Genomic DNA, 22,086 nt, shown 5'->3' on the forward strand with positions numbered 1-22,086 from the left:
TGCCTTTGTCCTAGATCACAAACACGCCAACTCCATGGACAACACCATCTCTTCCAGTACCATCACCTCTCTGATCTTGTTTTTTATGGAAATTTTATTGTGAGTTTTGTCAGTGAGCTTGGTCTTATAGACCTCCAAAACTGTGACCTTGGAAGCCAAAGAGTCCTCATTTTCCTCAAAGTACAGCTGTGAGTCTACCCACGGGGCTCTGACATCCTCCATATCCTGCAGTGCCCTTGAATCAACCCTTCAGGAATGGATGGCACCACTTAAGCGAGTCCCTAAAGTAAGGTATAGAGGCAAGTAACCTGAAATGCCTCTGGCCAAATACTCCACCTCTCATGCACCCCAAACCTAATCCACTTGGGTGAACATTTAATCCAGATGTGGGAAGGTTTTGTGGACTCCCAATAGTAAGGAGTATTGTTTGTCTGATGGATGTCGGCATATCCATGCATCTACAAGACCCAAAGTGTAAGAGGAAACACGCTAGGTCAGTGGACACTTGTGAAGTCGACATGTGTGTGGTGATTCTATTATGGACCCAGTCCATGACGTTGTTGAAAACTAACTCCACAATGTAGAATTCTGCCCAAACCTCAATCAGAATAACATCCAGCTCGTCAAGGACTCTACGTTGCAGTTTGTTAGCAGCATAGACGTTAGATATGACGATGTCCCTTCTACCCTATTTAGCCCATAAGGTCACATAGCAACCCTGAATATCCACCCACCTTTTATCAATGAGAACAGAAGTTGTTGTTTAGCCACTACAGGCACTCCTCCCGAGCACTGGTAAACCCTGCATCTGCCAATAACTTGTACTGACCCAGATAGAGGCATTTGCAACTAAAACCCAAAAGGTGGGTCTCCTGTAGTTATAAAATGTTGGGGGAGTGTCTATGTAGATTTTGCACCACAAACACTCTTCTGATCTTAAATCCCAACTCATTCACATTCCAGAAGAGTACTGTTAGTAGTGCATGAGCCGGGTCTCTGTGGGCCACCAAGAACTCTAGTGTCTCCATGTACATCCTGTACCGATGTGCGTCTGAAAACCATGGAACACGAATGCAAATCTCTCCACCCTAACTTTTCCAGCGTGTGGTATCCAAACTGCACTCATCCCCAAATTTGGAAAGGTCCGGCACCCCTTCGCAACCTCCCCAGAACATCCCCTGGAAAACTTACAACCTCACACAATGAAGCGGAGATGCAATGACAGCTTCACAGGTCAATCAGCTCAGACTGCAAACCACTCCCCAACACCTTCCAAACTTAACAAAGAGAAGAGAACAACAGAGGGGAGAGGGAGCTGTAGACCCCTATCACTCCATCTGCCCTACTGTTCAAATATTACAGTTATTGGAGTTTCAACATTTAGCTCCAAAGTATACATTCCCCGGTCTAACCTGTACCATTGGCCTCTCTCATAATAGTGCCTTAAAAAGGTACACAGGAGTTCCTTCCACCCCTTCTCCTTCAATGTTTCTACACCTTACCATCTTGTCTCTTGATCCTCTGTCGTCTCCTCTGGGGCCCAAATAATCCTCCTCCTTATCTGCACAACGTCTGCTTCCTGGGTCAATCTCGTCAGCTCCCGCGTTGCTCTCCTAGATCCGTATACTCTTGCAGGCTGCATGCTTTGACTAGAAGGGGGTCACACTTCCACACATACCCATGCCTCATCAACTGTGACAGAAATGTGAGTCTTGCCCATATAAATAACCTTCAAGTGAGCAAGGTGAAGAAGCATATAGCTATTTTGCATCACCTGTACCCAAGGTGTAGGGTTGGAGAGAGAGCCCAGACAGCAGGTGTGAATTGGTGGGCTTTACTATGACATTCCACTGATACTGTGTAGTGCATCAGACTTTGAGGAGACAAAGGTTACCCTGAAAGTTTCCACTGCTCTTTCCTGTTGCATTGTTCTATGGAAGGTTTACCTCCCTCCCCCCCTCCCCTGCCTCTCACTTTGCACAAGCACTTTTTCTTGCACCTTTACACAATGGAGCAACCATTTGTATGTTTTGAATTTGATGTATATATTGCTATATTTTAATATAAGGGACATTTTGCAAATTTCTTGGCTCTTTTTTGATTCCTGTAGGGTTCAACATACAATCAATAACATTGAGTGTCTTGTGAGAATTTGTTTCTCTTGACTCAGCAACAAGGCAGGCATACTTTAAGAATCTCTAACTGCCCTGCTCCTGTTGAATGACATTGTTGAGATCAGATATCTTGCTTTACTGTTGTTTAAAATGAGTGTTTTTTTTCTCTTTCTTACTTGAATTATTAATGAGACTGAGCTCTTTCTTAACCTGCCGGTCCCAAACTTTTTAAGTGGATTGGTTTCAAACTTTTTGTCACTGAATACATCTCTACTGTTAGCTTGGGAAATGGGTATTGGAAACAGTGTTTTTTTCTGTCTGTATTAGTTTTTAAAGCTACAAAATACAGACATTTTTGGTTTTCTGGGCAACTCTCCATGTTGTCCCTCATGAATCAGGAATTTCAGGTCAACAGCTAAGCAGATAGTATGGGGAGTTAAAACAGGATGAGATTTCCTTAAATACAGGCATAAGTTAACACATATTTGTATATAATTCTAATATTTACATGTGTGTTACATTTGGCTGCTTAATTTGCTGGAACAAGGCAGGCATCAAAGTATGAATGCATGTTTTTTTCAGTTAAATAAAATGTGGAATTATACCATTTTTGGCCCCATTTATTTCCAGACCACAAACATAGATACATGGCCAAAACATAAACATGGATAATTACAGGTGGAAATTAAAAAAAACATAAACACCATAAAACTGGGAGCCCTATTCATAATCGATTACAAACTAGTCAGCGTCAGTGTATTTCAATTGAAAATGCAGATGTATTACTGTTTAAGCTAGAACGTAACAATAGCACTATATCATGCTTATTTATTAACCTCCTCAGTAAATGGCTAATTTTGGTCAACAAGTGTTTGAAGTAACTTGCCCCCTGCTGACTCTTTACTTGCAATTAATGGTCATTGGAGATTTTAATTTCTGGATTGACTCACTTGACATAGATTCTAAAGGTCAGGAATTCACAGTTTCAATGACCTCACTACATTTTCACCAACGTATAATCGAACCAACTCACATAAAAGGCCATTCTCTAGATCAGAGTTGGACATTAAATTTAGAGATAAGTTATATTAAATGACAGCTGTGCATTGATCAGATCACCTTCTGAAAGAATTCACATCTCGTATGACTAAGAATAAGTACAGTCAGATAATGGATATGAAACATGTATGTGAGTGGAAACAAATTAACGTTAGATGTTATTCACTCTCTAGCAAACCTTACCTGTGCTAAGCGACTCTAGAATTGAGGCAGAATGAGAGTTGGGAAGCTGGCTAACTGTGGCGGCTGATCAGTATGTACCATTGCAGAAACAACGCGTAACTAGTCGGGTAAATTCAGCACCATGGTTCAGCAAAGAATTGAAGGAGGCTTAACTCAAATTGTGCCACCATGAATGGCTCTGGCGCAAGAAGTATGAGGAAGAACAAAATTTTATTTAAAGTAAATTTTTTCTGGAAGTCAGATGACAAAAGCAAAATATAGCATGCATTTATGCTATATATTCACATAGTAGCTTCCTTGTTGTGCCATCCTTCAGAGATAAGAACTGATTTTGATCACTGCAGGCACTTTAGCAAATTACCTTAGTTCCCCCAAATAGCAGTGCAGTTCTCCAAAAATGTGAATTTCTGCCTAGTACAGAACACACACATCTATCCTTTTGAAATGCTCCAAACATTATTAACCATCCTTCATCCCAGTTTATAATCTACACTAAGGGCCCAACTAAGGTCAGCAGAGGCCAAACTCCTTAAGTCAGAAGACCGCCTGTTCGGTCTTCCGCCCACTGGCCCTATTATGAGTTTCCCACTGGGCCAGCAGGCAGAAACAGAGTTTCCGCCCACTTGCCCAGTGGGAAACTACCCACAATATTGGCGCTGGCTCATAATCGAGCCTGCGGCAATGTTCCAGTGTGTCGGATGCGACGGGGCTGCCAAGGGGGGCCCTCTGCACTGCCCATGCCAAGTGCATGCACAGAGCGTGGGCCCCATGGGGTCCCCGGCACACCATCTATGCCAGCGTTTTTGCTTGCCAGTGGAACCAGCATGCAAAAGCTGGCAGACAAAGTAGTCGTAATCCCCAGGGCAGCGCTGCCTGCAGCCTTGCTCTGACGGTTTAAGACCGCAGGCACCGCCAGCCCGTCGGCCAGCAAAAAAGTGGTGGTGTCGGCAGTCGAACTGTGGTACTTTTGCCATGGTCATAATGTGGCTGTCGGACCAGTGTATTGGCAACAGTCTGACCATTACCGCGAGTCTGGCAGTCCTAGGACCTCCAGACTTGTAATGAGGGCCTAAGTGTATCATGGGCAGATGTGTGAATAAGTATTCTGTTACTACTGTCCACCTACAAAATGTTGAAAATGAACAGAAACAAAAGGAAATGTGTCTGCTAAAAGAGCTTTCATAGCCAGGCTAGGGTACCCTCGAAGTCCAAAACGGCGAAGAGGAGAAACATGCTTGCTTTCTTACCACTGGCCTCGTTATGGAGGATGGTGTCATCCGCACTTCTGACTTGACTGGAGAGGAATATCTTCTTCCCTTCAATTTTTTCTACCTTGCCTTCTACCACGATCACAGAGCCTAGAGGGATGGGCCTGGGGGTAAAAAAAAAAAAAGGGATATGAAAAGACATATGGAAAGAAGGCCACGAAACGTAATTGTAAGAACTAGGCAAGGCAACTTGCCTTTCCTCTTCAAGCAGTCAATTTGTAGCCACATTTTTATTAGTGGTGCAGATTTTTGACAATATGTCATGAAACTCACAGCTATTGGTAGATTATTCTACAATACATCTGCTAATAGATGATGTGCATGGTTAACAGACTCTGGGGGTCATTACGACCTCGGCGGTCTTTTTGCAAGACCGCCGTGCGGAAGACCGCCTGTGCAGGCGGTTTGCCGCTCGGCGTATTATGACTGTTGGCTGCTCTCCGTCGTTATTCCGACGGAGAGCCGCCAACAGCCATACTTGCGGGTGGCGGGGAAGTGGAGGTTGCTCCACCTCCACTGCCACGCCAACAGAACACCGCCCAGCGAATCACATCCTGTGATTCGCTGTGGCGGTGTTCTGTTGGCGTGGCGGTGTCGGCGGAGCTGCCCCATGGCTCCCGTCCCCTCCCGGAGGATTGACGGACCAGGTAAGTCGATCGTCCGTTAGGGGAGGGGGTGGGAGGGTGTTGTGTGGGTGCATGGGGGTGTGCGTGAGTGTATGTAGAGGGGGCATGTGAGTGCGTGTATGCTTGCGGGGTGTTGTGTGTATGGGAATGAGTGCGTGTATGTCTGTAGATATATCTGCATGGATGTGTGCGTGTATGTTTCAATGTGGGTGTGCGTGCATGACAGTGTGTGTGGCTGTGGGCATGTATGTCGGGTGTGTGCGTGTATGTGTTGGTGGTGCCTGCATGCGTGTCGGGTGTGTGTCCGTAATGTTATGTTGGGGGTCGGGGTGGGGAGGGGGCCCTGCCACCTTTGGGGGGTGGCAGGGGTGGTGGGGGGTGTAGGGGAGGAAGTCGGGGTGGGAGGTGGGGGAGACCCCTATCAGTGCAAGGGAAGGATATCCCTGATAGTGCTTACCGCCATGGATTTCATGGCGGTTCAAACTGCTGGAAATCCACGGCGGTAAGCCGGGTCCAAATACTGCCGCCGGTATACTGACGGCCGCAGGGCTGGAGACCCAGGTCTCCAGCCCGGCGGTCGTTTACACCCTGGCGTGCGGGACGGAGAACCGGCGGATGACCATGGCGGTAACCGCCATGGTCATAATTCACCTAGGTAAGACCGCCAGCCTGTTGGCGGTCTTACCGCCGGTTCTCCGCCATCCGCCAGGGTTGTAATGACCCCCAAAGTGTATGCCCCGCCTGAAATAAATAATGCTACGACTACTTTATTGCAAAAAGCTATGTTTTGACCTGCTTGTGAAACAGCTGGTGTGAACTCCTAGTGGGAATAGGAAGGGAGTTCCATAGCCTAGCCACCACAACCGTGAAGGCGTGTGCACGCGATCTAGCTTTCCTGCACCGTGGCACCACCACTTTGAACTGTCCCATAAATCTAAAAATTCCCGTGGGTACGTACCAGTTCAGGGTTGTCCTAAGATGGGTCGATCCCTGCCTGCAGAGGGCTTTATGCGTCAAACAGAGTGCTTTTTAAAGCACCGGCTCCTTAATAGGAAACCAATGCAGGGATCGCAACCCATCTCTAACTGAACAATGTCTGGGTTGACCAGGTGCCAAGGGGGTGGCCATGTTCTGGATGATTTTGAGCTTGTTTAATTAAAGTTGGTTCAAATTAAGATGCAGGACATGGCAGTTATCTAAGCGTGAGGTGATTAAGGCAATGATCTCTGCCGCCCTTAGATCTTTAGGAAGAAAAAACAATATTTTCTTCAAAATACCAATCAACCAGAAACACAAACTCACAGTTCACCTGAGTATCAAAAGACAAGGAATTATCAAACAAAACACCCAGGTTTTTGGCTGCCTTAACCGGGACAGGTAATGCCCCACAGTTAACTGGCCACCAGCGGTTATTCCAATTACAGCTGTCCCCACCGAACAGCATAATATCTCTTTCTCCAGTATTGGGGTATCTTCCATAGATGTTATGTTATGATTAGTCTGTATCGCGCATGGCTGCCCGAAGGCTTCCCAGCGCTTTCGATAGCAGTTACTGTCCGTTAGGCAGAGGAGAGGCAAGTGGTACAGGTGTTAAAACAGCCAGGTTTTTATGAGGTGACGGAATGTTAATTCATGATTAATCAACCGGAGGGAGATAGGTAGGGAGTTCCAGAGTTTAGCGCCCAGGAACGCCATCGACCTTCCACCCCACTTGATTTTATTTATGGATGGGATAACTGCTAGGGTGGCTGAGGAGGACCTGAGAAGTCTGCTAGGCTTGTAGAAAGTAGCTAGGGAGTGGAGAAGCAGAGGTCCCTTAGCGTGGAGGGCTCTGTGAAAATAGCAGAGTGTCTTAAATTTTATGCGTTGCTCCATGGGGAGCCAATGGAGGGCTGCAAGGGCTGATTTAGCCGACTGGTATCTAGGCAGGCTAAAAAGAAGGCGCTGCAGTGTTCTGGAGCACCTGTAGTTTTTTCACAACATATTTCGGGGACCCAAGAAACAGAGCATGTCCATAGTCTATCCGGGAGCTGATGAGGGCCTGTACTATAAGCCTTTTCACAGTGAATGGAAGAATTTTGAAGACTTTCATAAGCAGTCTGAACATCCCAATACAGGTGGAAGAGATTTTCTTTACTTGATCCACCATTGAGAGCCAAGGGTCAAGCCAGACACCCAGGCTCTTAATATGGTTTTTGGGTGCTGGGAGGTCTTCTAGGAGTTCAAAAATCGGTGTTACTGGAGGGAGGATTGAATGGTTTCCCATGATCATTAACTCCGTTCAACTTAAGTTTGCAGTCCTCCATCCATTTAGAGACCACACATATGCAAGGGGCAAGCTGTGATTTGAAGGAGTCTTGGTCGGAGGAGAAGGAGACCACAAGATGGGTGTCGTCAGCATAAGACACCAGCGAGAGCCCGTAAGGTTCCACAATTCTAGCTAGAGGGATCATATATATATTAAAAAGTGTCGGACTTAGTGAAGAGCCCTGGGGAACTCACCACGGGCTCTTAACAATCTCTGAAAGAATGGACCGATCAAGGACTTGAAAAGTCCTGCCGTCTAAGAAATTAGTGATCCATCTGAGGGCTTCGTCAGAGACTCCAATTTCCCTTAGTCTATTGAGTAGGATCCCATGATCGACAGTATCAAAAGCTGCGCTAAGGTCGAGCAGGACAATTGCAGAGACCATACCCACATGTACATTGTATCCATAGACAAAGCCGGAAACTTCGTTAACCTGGCTGTATAAGTAGCATTAATGTTAATCTCTTCCTGAGGTTTGTGGGGCTGATTAGGGAAAGCTGCATAAATGTCTGAGATTTTATTTTGAAAAAACGAGGCAAGCTCATTGCTGTGTTTGGCGGATGCCTCAATATCTCCTATATGATCATGGGGATATACTAATTCCCTAAGAATCAGAATATTTCTCTGGGTGAGTTTTCAGTTTGTTCTAGCTTCATAGTATAATACCTACTTTGCGCTGCTTTAATTTTAGAATGAAATAGTCTAATGGCATTCTTATATTCTTTTTTAAGGGAGATGTCATAAGATTTCCTCCATTTTCTTTGCAGGAGCCTGCAGTGCTGTTTTTGTGCTTGAAGCTGAGGGGTGAACCACTGAACTCTTGTTTTCCGGTTTCCCACTTTCCCTGCCCTGCAAGGGAGCACGGAATCCAAACTATTGGTTAACCAATTGTTGAAGGCAGCCGCCGAGTTTACAATATTTCCCTGCGGCGAGGGTATGGATTGTTTAAGCGTATGGGTCCATTCATTTACATTCAGTAGATGCCATTGTCTATACTGATCTGATCTAGTGGGGGGGGGATTGCATTTTTTGGTGAGAGTCAAAGTTAAGGGAATTAACATATGGTCTGACCAGACTAAAGGGGATGGTGGAAGGGCTTTTAGCTCCGAAGAGTTACCCAAGACCAGATCAATTGTATGTCCTTTATTGTGTGTAGGCCCTTGAATCAATTGACTGAGATCTAGAGCTTTCATGTCATCTAGCGGCGTTTTAGCTGTAGTGTTTAAGGTTTCCGCATGAATATTAAAATCTCTAAGGATCGTGAAGTTTGGTCTAGAACAAATAAGTTCAGCCACATTATCTGGGAGGGCGCCGAGGAACTGTTGAGCCGGTCTTGGGGGACGATAAATTCACATGCTTGAATCATTCCCGGTAGTCGAAGTGGGAGTCCCATGGTACATAGAAAGCAGTAAATTAACATTTTACATTGAAGTTAATGGAAAAGACACTCATTTTAATAGATTATCAATGTTATTAGAAATGACCCAAAGTCCAGTCAATCAGGCAAGGGCACCCTTTAGAACCCTCACCACAGAGGCTCCAGTCTCTCAGACTTTCTACTGCATGTCGTGCCTAAAAGGATTTCTTCTGAATAATACAACTTCTACATTATGTCTACAGCCAAGAAAGGTTTATTTCGACCCTGCAGCACTTGTGGAAAGCTAAGGCTTCACTGTGAAGACCCTCACAAGGACTGCATATACTGTCCTCACCCAGAACACAAGGTGAAAGATTGTAAAATTAGTCAAACTTTTCCTCACAAGACCTTGAGAGACAGAAAGGCCAGGCTCCTGCTTTGGCTTCAAAAGCTTAAAGCAAAGGATACCCCCTCTCTGATGATGGCGACAGCGACACCTCACAGAGATCTATGGCATCACAAAAGTGGAAAAGATCTGTGGAGAGTTTCTCTCCAAAACAAAGTAAGGCAGCCAAGTAAATGCATCCTGTGAGAGAAGAAGCAGAAGAAGTTCCTTCCACCTCAAAGAAAGAGAAGGAAGAGGGTCATTCTGAACCTTCCACACCAGCTGCTAGTACTATTAAAATTTAAAAACCTTCCAGATCTCTGCCACCATCGACTTCAAAAATGTCAGTCTCATTGACAAGGCCGTCAACGAGTGCATCGTCGACAACAGCTTTGATCACCAGTGCTACCACAGCGACGGCAACATTTACAGCACCGCCTTTGCCCATGATAATAAAGTCGTCACCGTTATCATCGACGACGATAACATCAGTGAGCATAAAGCATAGTCCTTCTTTACCGTCGACAATGCCCCAAGGTAAGAAAGCATTGACTAAATCATCCTACATAGCTCCATCGCCGAAGAGGTTCCCCTCCTTAACATCAAGCCTGTCAACATCGATAAAAAAATCAACAACTACAAAGACTTCTAAATCGTCGAAGCTGATACCGTCAACGTACATACTGATGATGCCAGCTCCGTGGCCGGCAGCTCCGACAACGGCAGCTCTGACAACGACAACACTGTTGATGGCAACACTGTCAACTGAAACACCATCGAAGACAGTACCGTCGACAACACATTTCTTTCCCACAGACACACCGTCAACGCTACACCGTCAAAGGCAATTCATTCAGCAAAACCGTCTTTTTTACCCTTTTGATTAATAACTGTAAGTCGTAAATCTGCTCGAGACATTACTACCGTCCCATACGTCACCCAGTAAGGTATCACCTACAACTCCAGAAAATCTTCTTGATGAGGAGGAAGATGAAGAGGAGTATGGAGATTAATATTCCGATGATGGGCTGTTTGCAGTGGCTCGTAGTCCCTCAGACCTACGAATTAAATGCCAGGAAGACAATGAGGAAGACCAACACAATGAACATTTGTATGTTCATAAACGTTTGGTGACCAACATGACGCAGGTTTACAACAACAACACGAGCCAACAGTGCAGATGCCAGTGTCACTGATTTCCAATTTTCAGCATATGAAGCAAGATTACTATAATAGATTCCCACCACCTGGATCAACAACTCCACTACAACAGTGGCCACTGCCATTAAGTCCTTCTACCAGGGATCAATCCTCAGAGTTCCAGGTACCTACAACACCATTGCCACCTCCATCTTCACCTCCCAAAAATGATCTGCCTTCCTCGGACGAGGACCAGGAGGAAGGTGAGATCCAGGACACTGCCTCGCTCCCCAATGAATGGGATGAATACCAGACACAGACCCATCCCCCTTTACTCTACCACCAGTAAATTCTCTGCCACAGGATATAGGAGGGTTCCATAGTATTATGGAAAGAGCAGCCAAGAGATTCCAGCTTCCCACTGTCACAAAACAATTGGATTTCTTTCTTTATGATTTTAAAGAAGATACCAGAAAGCCAGTTCGTACGATCCGGATTGTAGATTTAATTTGGGAAGAGGGCCTTAAAGTTATGCAGACCTCATCCTCCATACCAGCGGTGCTTCCTAGATTAGATAAAAAGTACAAGGCGCCAGAAAACTCACCAGCTTGTTAGATTGGTCAGCCCAAACATGAATCCGTAATAACTCAGGCAGCCAAACGCAGGTCCAGAAACCCATCCTCTCCACTTTCTTTGCCTCCGGATAAGGAAGGAAGGTGCTTGGATACCAAAGGAGAAAACAATTCTACACAATGGCGGCTACAACGGTCAGGGCAGCAAACTCATTAGCAATCCTAGGACAATATGACTGCCAGATGTGATCGGACATCTCTCAATATATCGATCTCCTTCTTGAGGATGCTAGATCTGAAGCGTAGAAGATCTTACAAGAGGGAGAGAAGCTCTCCGCTGAGATCATAGATTGTGCCATAGATGTCTCGTCCACAGGTTTTCGACAGCTAGCCAGAGCTGCAGTACTAAGATGTCAGGGATGGCTAAAAGCCACTTCCTTCCGCCTGGAAGTTCAGATGAGGGTTCTGGACATGCCATATGATGGAGAACTCCTATTCGGGAAGCATGTTGATGAGGCACTACAATTGATAAAAGCAGACATAGAGACGGCTAGATCTTTGGGTACTCTACAATTCAGAAGGCAGCCCTTTCGAGGGGCAAGAGGTAGGGGAGTTTACTCCTACGGAGAAGGCCTCCACCAATATAGGCAATACCAGCCTTATCAAAGCTGGTTTCCTTCAGCCACCATGCAACATAAACCGTTCAGGCAACCACCATTGGCAGCCTACAGACATCCCACCAGAGGAAAGTCTTCTGTAAGGAAATGCCTCCTTGGCATTTTTACCCCCTGACTTTTTGCCTTTGCTGATGCCAAGTTATGATTTGAAAGTGTGCTGAGGCCTGCTAACCAGGCCCCAGCACCAGTGTTCTTTCCCTAACCTGTACCTTTGTTTCCACAATTGGCACACCCTGTCATCCAGGTAAGTCCCTTGTAACTGGTTCCCCTGGTACCAAGGGCCCTGATGCCAGGGAAGGTCTCTAAGGGCTGCAGCATGACTACGTCGACATGGCACTCCCCTCAGGGTGCCATGCCAACCTCACACTGCCTCTAGGTATAGATAAGTCACCCCTCTAGCAGGCCTTACAGCCCTAAGGCAGGGTGCACTATACCATAGGTGAGGGCATAGGTTCATGAGCACTATGCCCCTACAGTGTCTAAGCAAAACCTTAGACATTGTAAGTGCAGGGTAGCCATAAGAGTATATGGTCTGGGAGTCTGTCATACACGAACTCCACAGCACCATAATGGCTACACTGAAAACTGGGAAGTTTGGTATCAAACTTCTCAGCACAATAAATCCACACTGATGCCAGTGTACATTTTATTGTAAAATACACCCCAGAGGGCAGAGATGCCCCCTAAAACCATACCCGACTTCCAGTGTGGGCTGACTAGTTTTAGCAGCCTGCCACACACCAGACTTGTTGCTGGCCACATGGGGAGAGTGCCTTTGTCACTCTGTGGCTAGTAACAAAGCCTGTACTGGGTGGAGGTGCTTCTCACCTCCCCCTGCAGGAACTGTAACACCTGGCGGTGAGCCTCAAAGGCTCACCCCCTTTGTTACAGCACACCAGGGCACTCCAGCTAGTGGAGTTGCCCGCCCCCTCCGGTCACGGCCCCACTTTTGGCGGCAATGCCGAAGGAGATAATGAGAAAAACAAGGAGGAGTCACTGGCCAGTCAGAACAGCCCCTAAGGTGTCCTGAGCTGAGGTGACTCTGACTTTTAGAAATCCTCCATCTTGCAGATGGAGGATTCCCCCAATAGGATTAGTGATGTGCCACCCCTCCCCTCAGGGAGGAGGCACAAAGAGGGTGTAGCCACCCTCAGGGCTAGAAGCCATTGGCTACTAACCCCCTAGACCTAAACACACCCCTAAATCGAGTATTTAGGGGCTCCCAGAACCCAGCAAGATTGATTCCTGCAACCTAAGACGAAGAAGGACTGCTGAGCTGAAAAACCTGCAGAGAAGACGGAGACACCAACTGCTTTGGCCCCAGCTCTACCGGCCTGTCTCCCCACTTCAAAAGAACTGCTCCAGCGACGCGTTCCACAGGGTCCAGCGACCTCTGAAGCCTCAGAGAACTACCCTGCATCTAAAAGGACCAAGAACTCCCGAGGACAGCGGCTCTGCTCCAAGGAAGAAGCATCTTTGCAACAAAGAAGCAACTTTGAAAGAACACACGTTTCCCACCTGAAGCGTGAGACTTTGCACTCTGCACCCGACGCCCCCGATTCGACTTGTGGAGAACAAACACTACAGCGAGGACTCCCCGGTGACTGCGAGCCCATCAGTAGCCAGAGTTGACCCCCCTGAGCTCCCACAGCGACGCCTGCAGATGGAATCCAGAGGCTCCCCCTGACCGCGACTGCCTGCCTCTAAGAACCGACGCCTGGTAAGGACACTGCACCCGCAGCCCCCAGGACCTGAAGGATCCGACCTCCAGTGCAGGAGCGACCCCCAGGTGGCCCTCTCCCTTGCCCAGGTGGTGGCTACCCCGAGGAGCCCCCCCCTTGCCTGCCTGCATCGCTGAAGAGACCACTGGGTCTCCCATTGAACTACATTGCAAACCCGAAGCCTGTTTGCACTCTGCACCCGACCGACCTGTGCCGCTGAGGGTGAACTTTTTGTGCTAACTTGTGTGTCCCCCCCGGTGCCCTACAAAACCCCCCTGGTCTGCCCTCTGAAGACGCGGGTACTTACCTGCTGGCAGACTGGAACCGGGGCACCCCCTTCTCCATTGAAGCCTATGTGTTTTGGGCACCACTTTGACCTCTGCACCTGACCGGTCCTGAGCTGATGGTGTGGTAACTTTGGGGTTGCCCTGAACCCCCAACGGTGGGCTACCTTGGACCCAACTTTGAACCCTGTAGGTGGTTTACTTACCTGCACAACTAACAAATACTTACCTCCCCCAGGAACTGTTGAAATTTGCACTGTCTAGTTTTAAAATAGCTTATTGCCATTTTTGCCACAATTGTACATGCTATTTTGCTGATTCAAAGTTCCTATGATACCTAAGTGAAGTACCTTTCATTTGAAGTATTGATTGTAAATCTTGAACCTGTGGTTCTTAAAATAAACTAAGAAAATATATTTTTCTATACAAAAACCTATTGGCCTGGAATTGTCTTTGAGTGTGTGTTCCTCATTTATTGCCTGTGTGTGTACAATAAATGCTTAACACTACCCTCTGATAAGCCTACTGCTCGACCACACTACCACAAAATAGAGCATTAGAATTATCTCTTTTTATCTTACCTCTAAGGGGAACCCTTGGACTCTGTGCATGCTATTTCTTACTTTAAAATAGTACATACAGAGCCAACTTCCTACATCTTCCTATAGGGGCAAGGACACACCCAGAAAGCCCTGACCTCCACCAGGTGCTGCCCACCAACCTCTATTGCAATACTCAAATAGGGGGCAGAATTTCCAGCTTCACCCACCAATGGTACCAGATCACCTAAAACCGATGGGTTCTCGATATTATCACCAGAGGGCATACCCTGGAATTCCAACAAACCCCCCCAGATGTACCACTGTGAGGACCCCCCACCTGCTCACTTGAAAGAGCTCCTTTTACAGATTACCACATTGATGGACAAGGGAGCAATACAAATTTTACAGAAGTCTCAAAGGGGAACCGGTTTCTACTCTTGCTTCTTCCTCATTCGGAAAAAAACAGGACAATGGCGCCCCATCTTAGATCTTCGCCAACTGAACAAATTCCTGAAAAACCAATCATTTCGTATGGTCCTTCTTCAGGATGCATTACAATTGCTCAAACAAGGGGATCACATGATGACCCCAGCCACAGGAAATTCTTAGGCTTCATGGTAGCCAGCACCCACTACTGATTCAGAATGTTATCATTCGGTCTGAGATCAGCTCCTCGAGTGTTCACCAAAGTTTCGGCTCTAGTGGCAGCATATTTCAGACAAAGGGGAGTTCAAGTGTTTACGTACTTGGACGATTGGCTCATAAAAGTGAACACAGAGGCCAGAGACACAGCAACATTCCTATCTCTCTTCCAGACCTCAAGCCTCTCAGTCAATTACCAAAAGTACCACCTAACTCCTACAACAAACATCGCCTTTCTAGGAGCCATATTAGATACAGAACAAGCAAAAGCCTTCACCTCTCAGGACAGGCAGAAAAAGATTTGAAATCTAGCGCTACACCTCGACTAAATAAAGTCCAATTCTTTACAGATCTACAAATAGTTTCTGGGAATGCTCTCCTCTTGCATTCCGTTGATACCAAACTGCTGCCTCCACATGAGATCACTTCAAGAACACTTAGACAGCCAGTGGGTGCAAATAAACGGATCTTTCAACGACATCGTTCAAATAACCCCACCAATGAAGCAGGCCACGAAATGGTGGTCAAACACGTCACACATCTCCGAGGGTCTCTGCTTCCTGAATCAAAGCTTAGAACATGTACTGACCACAGAAGCGTCCCTAGAGGGATGGCGCGCCCATCTTCACGACCTGACAGTGAGAGGGAAATGCACCACCCAGGAAGCAACACTCCACATCAACTTGCTAGAATTAAAAAACATCTTCCTAGCGCTCAAATCCTTTCTAGCCAAGATCAAGGACTCATCGGTTTTGCTCCGAACCAACAACACCACAAGCATGCACTACCTCAACAAGCAAGGAGGTACATGCTCACCATCGCTATCTTTCCAGGTGCAAGAAATATGGAATTGAGCACTTCAACATCACATAACTCTCAGGGGGGGAACACATTCCAGGAGTGTCCAACACCCTTCCGGACTTATTAAGCAGGGCCACAACAACCTGCCACAAGTGGGAGCTCAACCAGACAACTCTCAATCATCTTTTTCTTCGCTGGTGCAAATCCAGTTTGGACCTCTTCGCAACAAGGGAAAACAAAAAATGCCAGTACTATACAAGCTGGCAACCCCAGAGAGGGCCGTGGGGGAATACATTTTTGATCAAATGGTGAGGAACCTATGCTTACGCTCCCCCCCCTCCACTGATTCCAAAATTACTATAGAAAAGGAAGAGGGAACCTTGCAGGGTGTTACTTATAGTTCCCAAGTGGCACGCCAGTTTTGGTTCACAGAGCTCCTACTCCTCTCGGAGCAGCCTCACATTCTGTTGGACCCCAATACTCAACTTACTAACAATGAATCGAGACCAGGTCTGTAATCCCAACCAAACTTCCCTTCGGTTATCGGCCTGCCTCCTGAATTCAGTGAAGTTGCTGAGCGAAATATTCCAACCGATTGACGTGAATTGCTCGCTAATACTAGAGCCCAGACTACAAATAAAACCTACAAACTCAAATGGAAAAGATTCTGTATATGGTGTAAGGATTCCGACATCTGCTGCAGAACACATACTTCCGTATCTTGTTCTCTTAGCAAAATCGGGTCTTTCCTACTCATCCGTCAAGGTACATCTGGCAGCCATTTCTAGATTTCGTTGTACCGGGCATTCTCCATCTTTATGGTCCTCCAGAATAGTAAAACAGTTCCTTGAGAGACTGTTTGCGTTGTTTCCTCCAGTAAAAATCCCTCCTCCTCCCAGGCATCTCAATGTTGTACTTTCACAAATTATGAAGCATCCATTTGAGCCTACACACAAGGCAGAGTTGAAATACATTTCCTGGAAGACAGCGCTTCTCCTAGCGCTTACTTCAGCGAAGAGGATCAGTGACAGCCAGGCATTTACAATCACTCAACCTTTTTTCCAATTTAAGTCTGACACTGTCACCCTCAGAACTAATCCTAAATGTATCCCCAATGTTCCCTCGGACTTCCATCTGAATGAACCAGTAATATTGAAAACTTTTTTCCCACATCCTCAAACTCCAGCAGAAAGAGCGCTACATTCCCTAGATATCAAGTGATGTCTCAAATTTTAAATACAAAAGACTAGCAGCCTTCGCAAACAGATCAATTGTTTGTAGGCTATGGACAACTAAAAAATGGATATCCCGTACTAAACAAACTATAGCTCGGTGGATTGCTGCCGTCATACAATTTTGTCATCAGCTATTAGGAAAACCATTGACAAACAAGGTGAAAGCCCACTCCACCAGAGCTGTCTCCACCTCTGCAGCTCTCTTTGCAGGAGTGCCTATACAAAAAATATGTAGAGCAGCAACATGGTCTAACAGACACACCTTAACTCAGCACTACTGCCTAGATGCCGCAGACAGGATGGACGCTGCAGTAGGACAAGCAGCTCTACGGAATTTATTTGCCTAAGATGAGGCAGTTATTCTTTTTTTCCACTGCCCACTATTTGATATATATATATATTACAATGTTTTCTACTAATTATTCTGATTCAAGCATGTGAATCAATGAAAGATACCCCAGCACTGGAGATGAAAATAAGTTACTTACCTGTAACTGAGGTTCTTTAGTATTGGTATCTTTCATAGATTCACATGCAAACCACCCTCCTCCCCATAGAGGCTCACCTCATGTTTTGTTGTTCTATACATCACGTGTGCTAGAAAATCTGAGAGACTGAAGCCTCTGTGGTGAGGGTTCTAAAGGGTGCTCTTGCCAGATTGGCTGGACTTTGGGTCATTTCTAATAACACGTTTAAGTTATTAAAGTAAATCTCTTTTCCATTAACTTCAATGTAAAATTTTAATTTGCTGCTTTCTATGCACCATGGGACTCCCACTTCGACAACGGGGAATGATTCAAGCATGTGAATCTATGAAAGATACCAATACTGGAGAACCACAGTTACAGGTAAGTAACTTATTTTCTTTTTCCCTATTCATTTTTAACCAGTTCTCTTTAATCCATCTGCTGATCTCTACCATGCATATCCTAAACCGGTCTGCCGCCCCCTCCCAGTCATCTGGGTATCATCAGCATAGGATGAGACCTGAAAGCCGAACGAGTGCACCGATTTCGCCAAAGGGGCTACATACAAATGAAACAAGGTGGGGCTTAAGGAGGACCGCTGTAGGCCCCAACAAGGCAGCTGAAAGAGTGTTGCTTTAAAGTCGCTGCAACTAAAAGTAATGGTCCTAGCGATTAAAAACATCTACAACAGCTTAAGGGCAGTGTCCATCAGCCCAACCTGCTGCAGTCTTCTTACCAACAGGAAAGGAGAAATGGTGTAGAAGGCTGCAGACAGATCTATCAGGACCAATATAGCATCCCCTCCCCCGATCAACTTCTCTACGAATAAGATCTGAGGTGAAAATAAGGGTTGATTCTGTGCTGCTTTCGGAATCCATTTTGTGATGATCCAAAGCATGAGTATCGTAAAGATAGTCAGACAGTTCCTTATTAACATACTTCTCCAGAATCTAAGCTGACAGTGGCAACAGGGAGATGGGGTGCAGATTTTTCAGATCACTGGGATCTGCATCTGGTTTTTCTTCTTAGGAATAATGACCAACGCCTTCTATCCAGTCCTGAGGATCTCCTCAAAGATCTTCTCTAACACCTCTGCTATAAGATCCAGGGCTAACTGCAAGAGTCTAGGTGGACAAGGGTCGTCTGGGGAACCCAAAATGGTTCCAGCCAAGAAGGTCTTAATCTTATCAGCAGGCATCGGGGGGATCTATCTAAGCACATGGAACTATGTAGGTCTAAGGACACTCCTTCCACGCCCTCAGGCGGTTGCAGTCCAGTAGAGTCAGAACCATCAGCGGAAGCCTTAAACTCTGCATGGATATCCAAGATCTTCTCTTTAAAGAACTCTGCCACTTCGTCACAAAAGAGTTGAGAATTCTCAACCTCTTTTTGCGTTGGAGGGGCACTAACAGTGCGCACCGTATTGAACAGTTCTCTAGGGACATTGATGGCAGACCTTATCCTCTAGGTAGAATAGTTAGATTTTGCCGTTTTAATAGCACTTTTGTATTTAAGCGGGAGCTTCCTAAGTTTCAGTTGTTCTTCCTGATTAGGGTACAGTCTCCATCTCCGCTCCTGCCTTCTGTGCTACCTTTGGAGCTTTTAGAGTTTAGAAGAGAACCACTGGGCAGAAGGGTTCTTCCTTCCCTTCTTGCTGGAACTCCTCAAGGGGGGAATCCTCTTCTACCGCCTGTCTAAACCAGTAATTAAAGTTCTCTGCTAAAGGACCTGGTCTTCCAAGGACCTTCTCCTTATTATTTTCCAGAGCTCGAAGAAACTCTCCTACTTTAATTTTACTCCAATTCCTAGTGCTCTTAGTAAATCCCCTCTTGCGTTCCTGCCCCTGTGTTTCAAGAGCCTTAAAAAGAATTAGGTTGTGATCAGACCAGTCTACCTGCAAACATTTGCTGATAGTCAGTGTCTCCCGAGAGGTAAAAATACCATCAAGGGTATGTCCTGCTACATGGGCCAGGAACTTGACCCGTTGTTGTAATCAGGCCAAAGCTAGGCATAGTATCCAGAAAGGCAGCCGTATCTGGCTCATGCTCTAAATGTAAATGAATATCCCCCAGGATGACCAGATTGTTGCATGAAATGACTCCAGCACTTGAAGCTAATTAGCAGGAAACTGGCTTCTGAGACCAGGTGGATAATAGCAGTCTCCTTAGCTCTTTATACAGGATTGTAAAATGCCCCACCTCGCAACCTTCAATTGAAATTTTACTAGGTTCTAGTGTACAGCTCAGCCTTTCTCTAAGAATGATAGATAGACCGCTCCTCCACCCCCTCCCCCCTCCCCTTGCCTATGGCTAGCTCTATCCATTCTCAAAACCCCAGACTCAGGAGGTGAAGCAATAGCAAAACCTGGGCCCGAGACTTCTTTGGCCCAGATCTCTGTCACAAATAAGCAGTCTAGTAGAGAAGTTTCCATTGCCTCACCAATCTCCAGACTGTTTTATTAAGAAGTGTGCGTTCACCAAAGCACATATGAGGTCCTTCTCCCCACTTGTGTGCACCCCCGCATTATCATCCCAGGGATAACTGGGGCGACTGGAATGGATTGCCCACACTTCTTTTCCCTCGAAGTTCCCTGAGGTCCAGTTACAAGTCCCACACTGCCACCATTCCATTTTATCGAGATGTAGAGTCTCCCCCCTGGCACATCTAACATTGTATTACAGTCCAGCAGTGCTTGCCTGGAGCAAATCAGATGTTCTTCTGCCCTCATCAGGAAGCATCCCTCGCACGGACGGGCAAAGACGATCTTGCCTTAGGCACATCTTTGGTTAAAATATAAAAAATGGTTTAAATACTAAAAGCGGTAGGGTTACTGCGCAGCACGTGCCCTGAGGCCTTACCTCCTCTGGGCCTGCGCACCAGCGTGTTTAAATGCTGGGGGTATCTCCACTGCAGAAGCATCAGAAAAAAACTAGATCACTTCCCTGTACAACTAAAATATACAAAACATCCCCTGTGCAGAAAAGCAACCAACAAATAAAACAGAATGGTTAAAAGCCGGGGGCATCTCCAGTGCAGAAGTGTAAAAAAAAACTAGACTGCTTTCTTGCAAAACAGTAGCGTTGTAGTGTGACTATCAAAATGGCCGGCTACTAGGCATCAAAGTATGGGCTCTAACAGGCTCTTTCTCCCGTCCCCCACAGCACAAATAGACCATACTCTCCCCTGTGCAGAAAAGTAAGTTGTTAATGGAAGAATTCATTATTTTCAAGAGTGATTTTGATATGTGTCCAAGAAATGCCTATTTTTTATGGGTATAGGATATTGTTGGAGATCCTTGGTCATCAGATCCCAGTTTGTACACTGCAGTAAGTTTCTTTGTGACCCTGATATATTCTCTCGTTCAGATAAGTTGAAGATATTAAGAAGTTAGCCGACCCAAAAGGCACATGAAAGACAGTAAGTTTCATAAGGAACATGCAGTCTTACAATCAGTTCTGTGTATGGTCCTAATATAGTGATCCTGAAAGGGGGGGGAATTTACTTTTGCATTAACAACAGCGCTGAAGTGGCTGATCCACATTTTGTCTGGGTACTGTTAAAGCTGGCATTCGAAGAGACTAGTTTGATCTACCAATCAGAAAACAAAAGGCTATCCAAGAACAAACTCGTACTGCGTATGTGAAACTAGGGAATTTGCAACTTAAATAACAAACTTTTCTCAGAAGGGCTACAGGAATAGATTGCTGATATAAAAACTATCTTTTGTAGTATTCACTGAAAAGAGTTTTAGAAAAGTATAGAAAAAAAGTTCTGGCAGTAAAACTAAGATTTAAGGTGGCAAATAATCAGATTATGGCCATTCAAAATAAGACAGGAGACTTGATTCAACGACCAAGTGACTTCTTGCAAGTTTTCCAAGAATATTATCGCAATATATATCAAGAATAAATTAGCCTCTTAAAAACAAGATCAGTTCCAATTCATATTCAATAAAACCTAAACACATTATCAAGGGGTGATGAGGAGAATTGATTCTAGATGCACCCATCACAGTTGAGGAAACATAAAGTGCTATAACTACATTGCCAGTGGGGAAAGAAGGGGGATCAGATGGTTTGATATTTCAAGTTTTTTATCCCTTTCCCTCATTATTTTCATTGTCCTTTTTTGGGAGTGCCAAAAAGTGTTTTATACAGCAATCTTGGACCCATACCAACATTGTATTACTTATGAAGAAAAATAAGTTACCTATAGACCAGGTATCATATCATCCCATTTCATTCATTATTAATAATTATACGAAGACCTACTCTTAAATTATGGCAACACGACTGAACAGGATCATTGACAAGTTAGTTTCATCCTGGCAGCATCAATTTATTCCTGGACAGGGTTGCCACCCGGCCATTTGTTTTTACCGGCACAACCTGCATTTTTAAGTGCAAACCAATAAGAAAGGTGGTAATACTATGCATGGAAGAGAAACAACAGGGTATATTAATAAAGAGATCACTTTATTTGATGCTACTACTGTCTTAAGAAGTACTTGTAGATAATTACTAGTATAACAAATAGATAAAAGGTCTTATTAAGCAAACATGTGACATTAGGAATTTAAACACAAAGTTATAAGTGGCAATGAGTTTTAATGCTTTAAGAAACAGTGGCAAAGCAAGTTCAGTTTCTAAAGTTAACAGAATATGGGTCTTTGCCATAAAAAACTGAGACACAGATATGTTTGTTG

At 45.4% G+C, this 22,086-nt stretch overlaps 1 protein-coding gene across 2 annotated transcripts in view; it reads right to left on the minus strand.

Annotated features, from left to right (window-relative positions):
* LOC138268428 (acyl-coenzyme A thioesterase THEM4-like) overlaps positions 1 to 22,086 on the minus strand; it is a 221,023-nt gene that overhangs the window by 40,878 nt on the left and 158,059 nt on the right. For both annotated transcript variants that reach the window (XM_069218049.1, XM_069218050.1), the window contains one exon: positions 4,604 to 4,728. In XM_069218049.1, the coding sequence (XP_069074150.1) occupies positions 4,604 to 4,728 (125 nt within the window). The remainder of the gene's footprint in view (positions 1 to 4,603; positions 4,729 to 22,086) is intronic.

Source organism: Pleurodeles waltl, chromosome 12 (genome assembly GCF_031143425.1).
Source record: "Pleurodeles waltl isolate 20211129_DDA chromosome 12, aPleWal1.hap1.20221129, whole genome shotgun sequence".
Classification (NCBI taxonomy): domain Eukaryota; kingdom Metazoa; phylum Chordata; class Amphibia; order Caudata; family Salamandridae; genus Pleurodeles; species Pleurodeles waltl.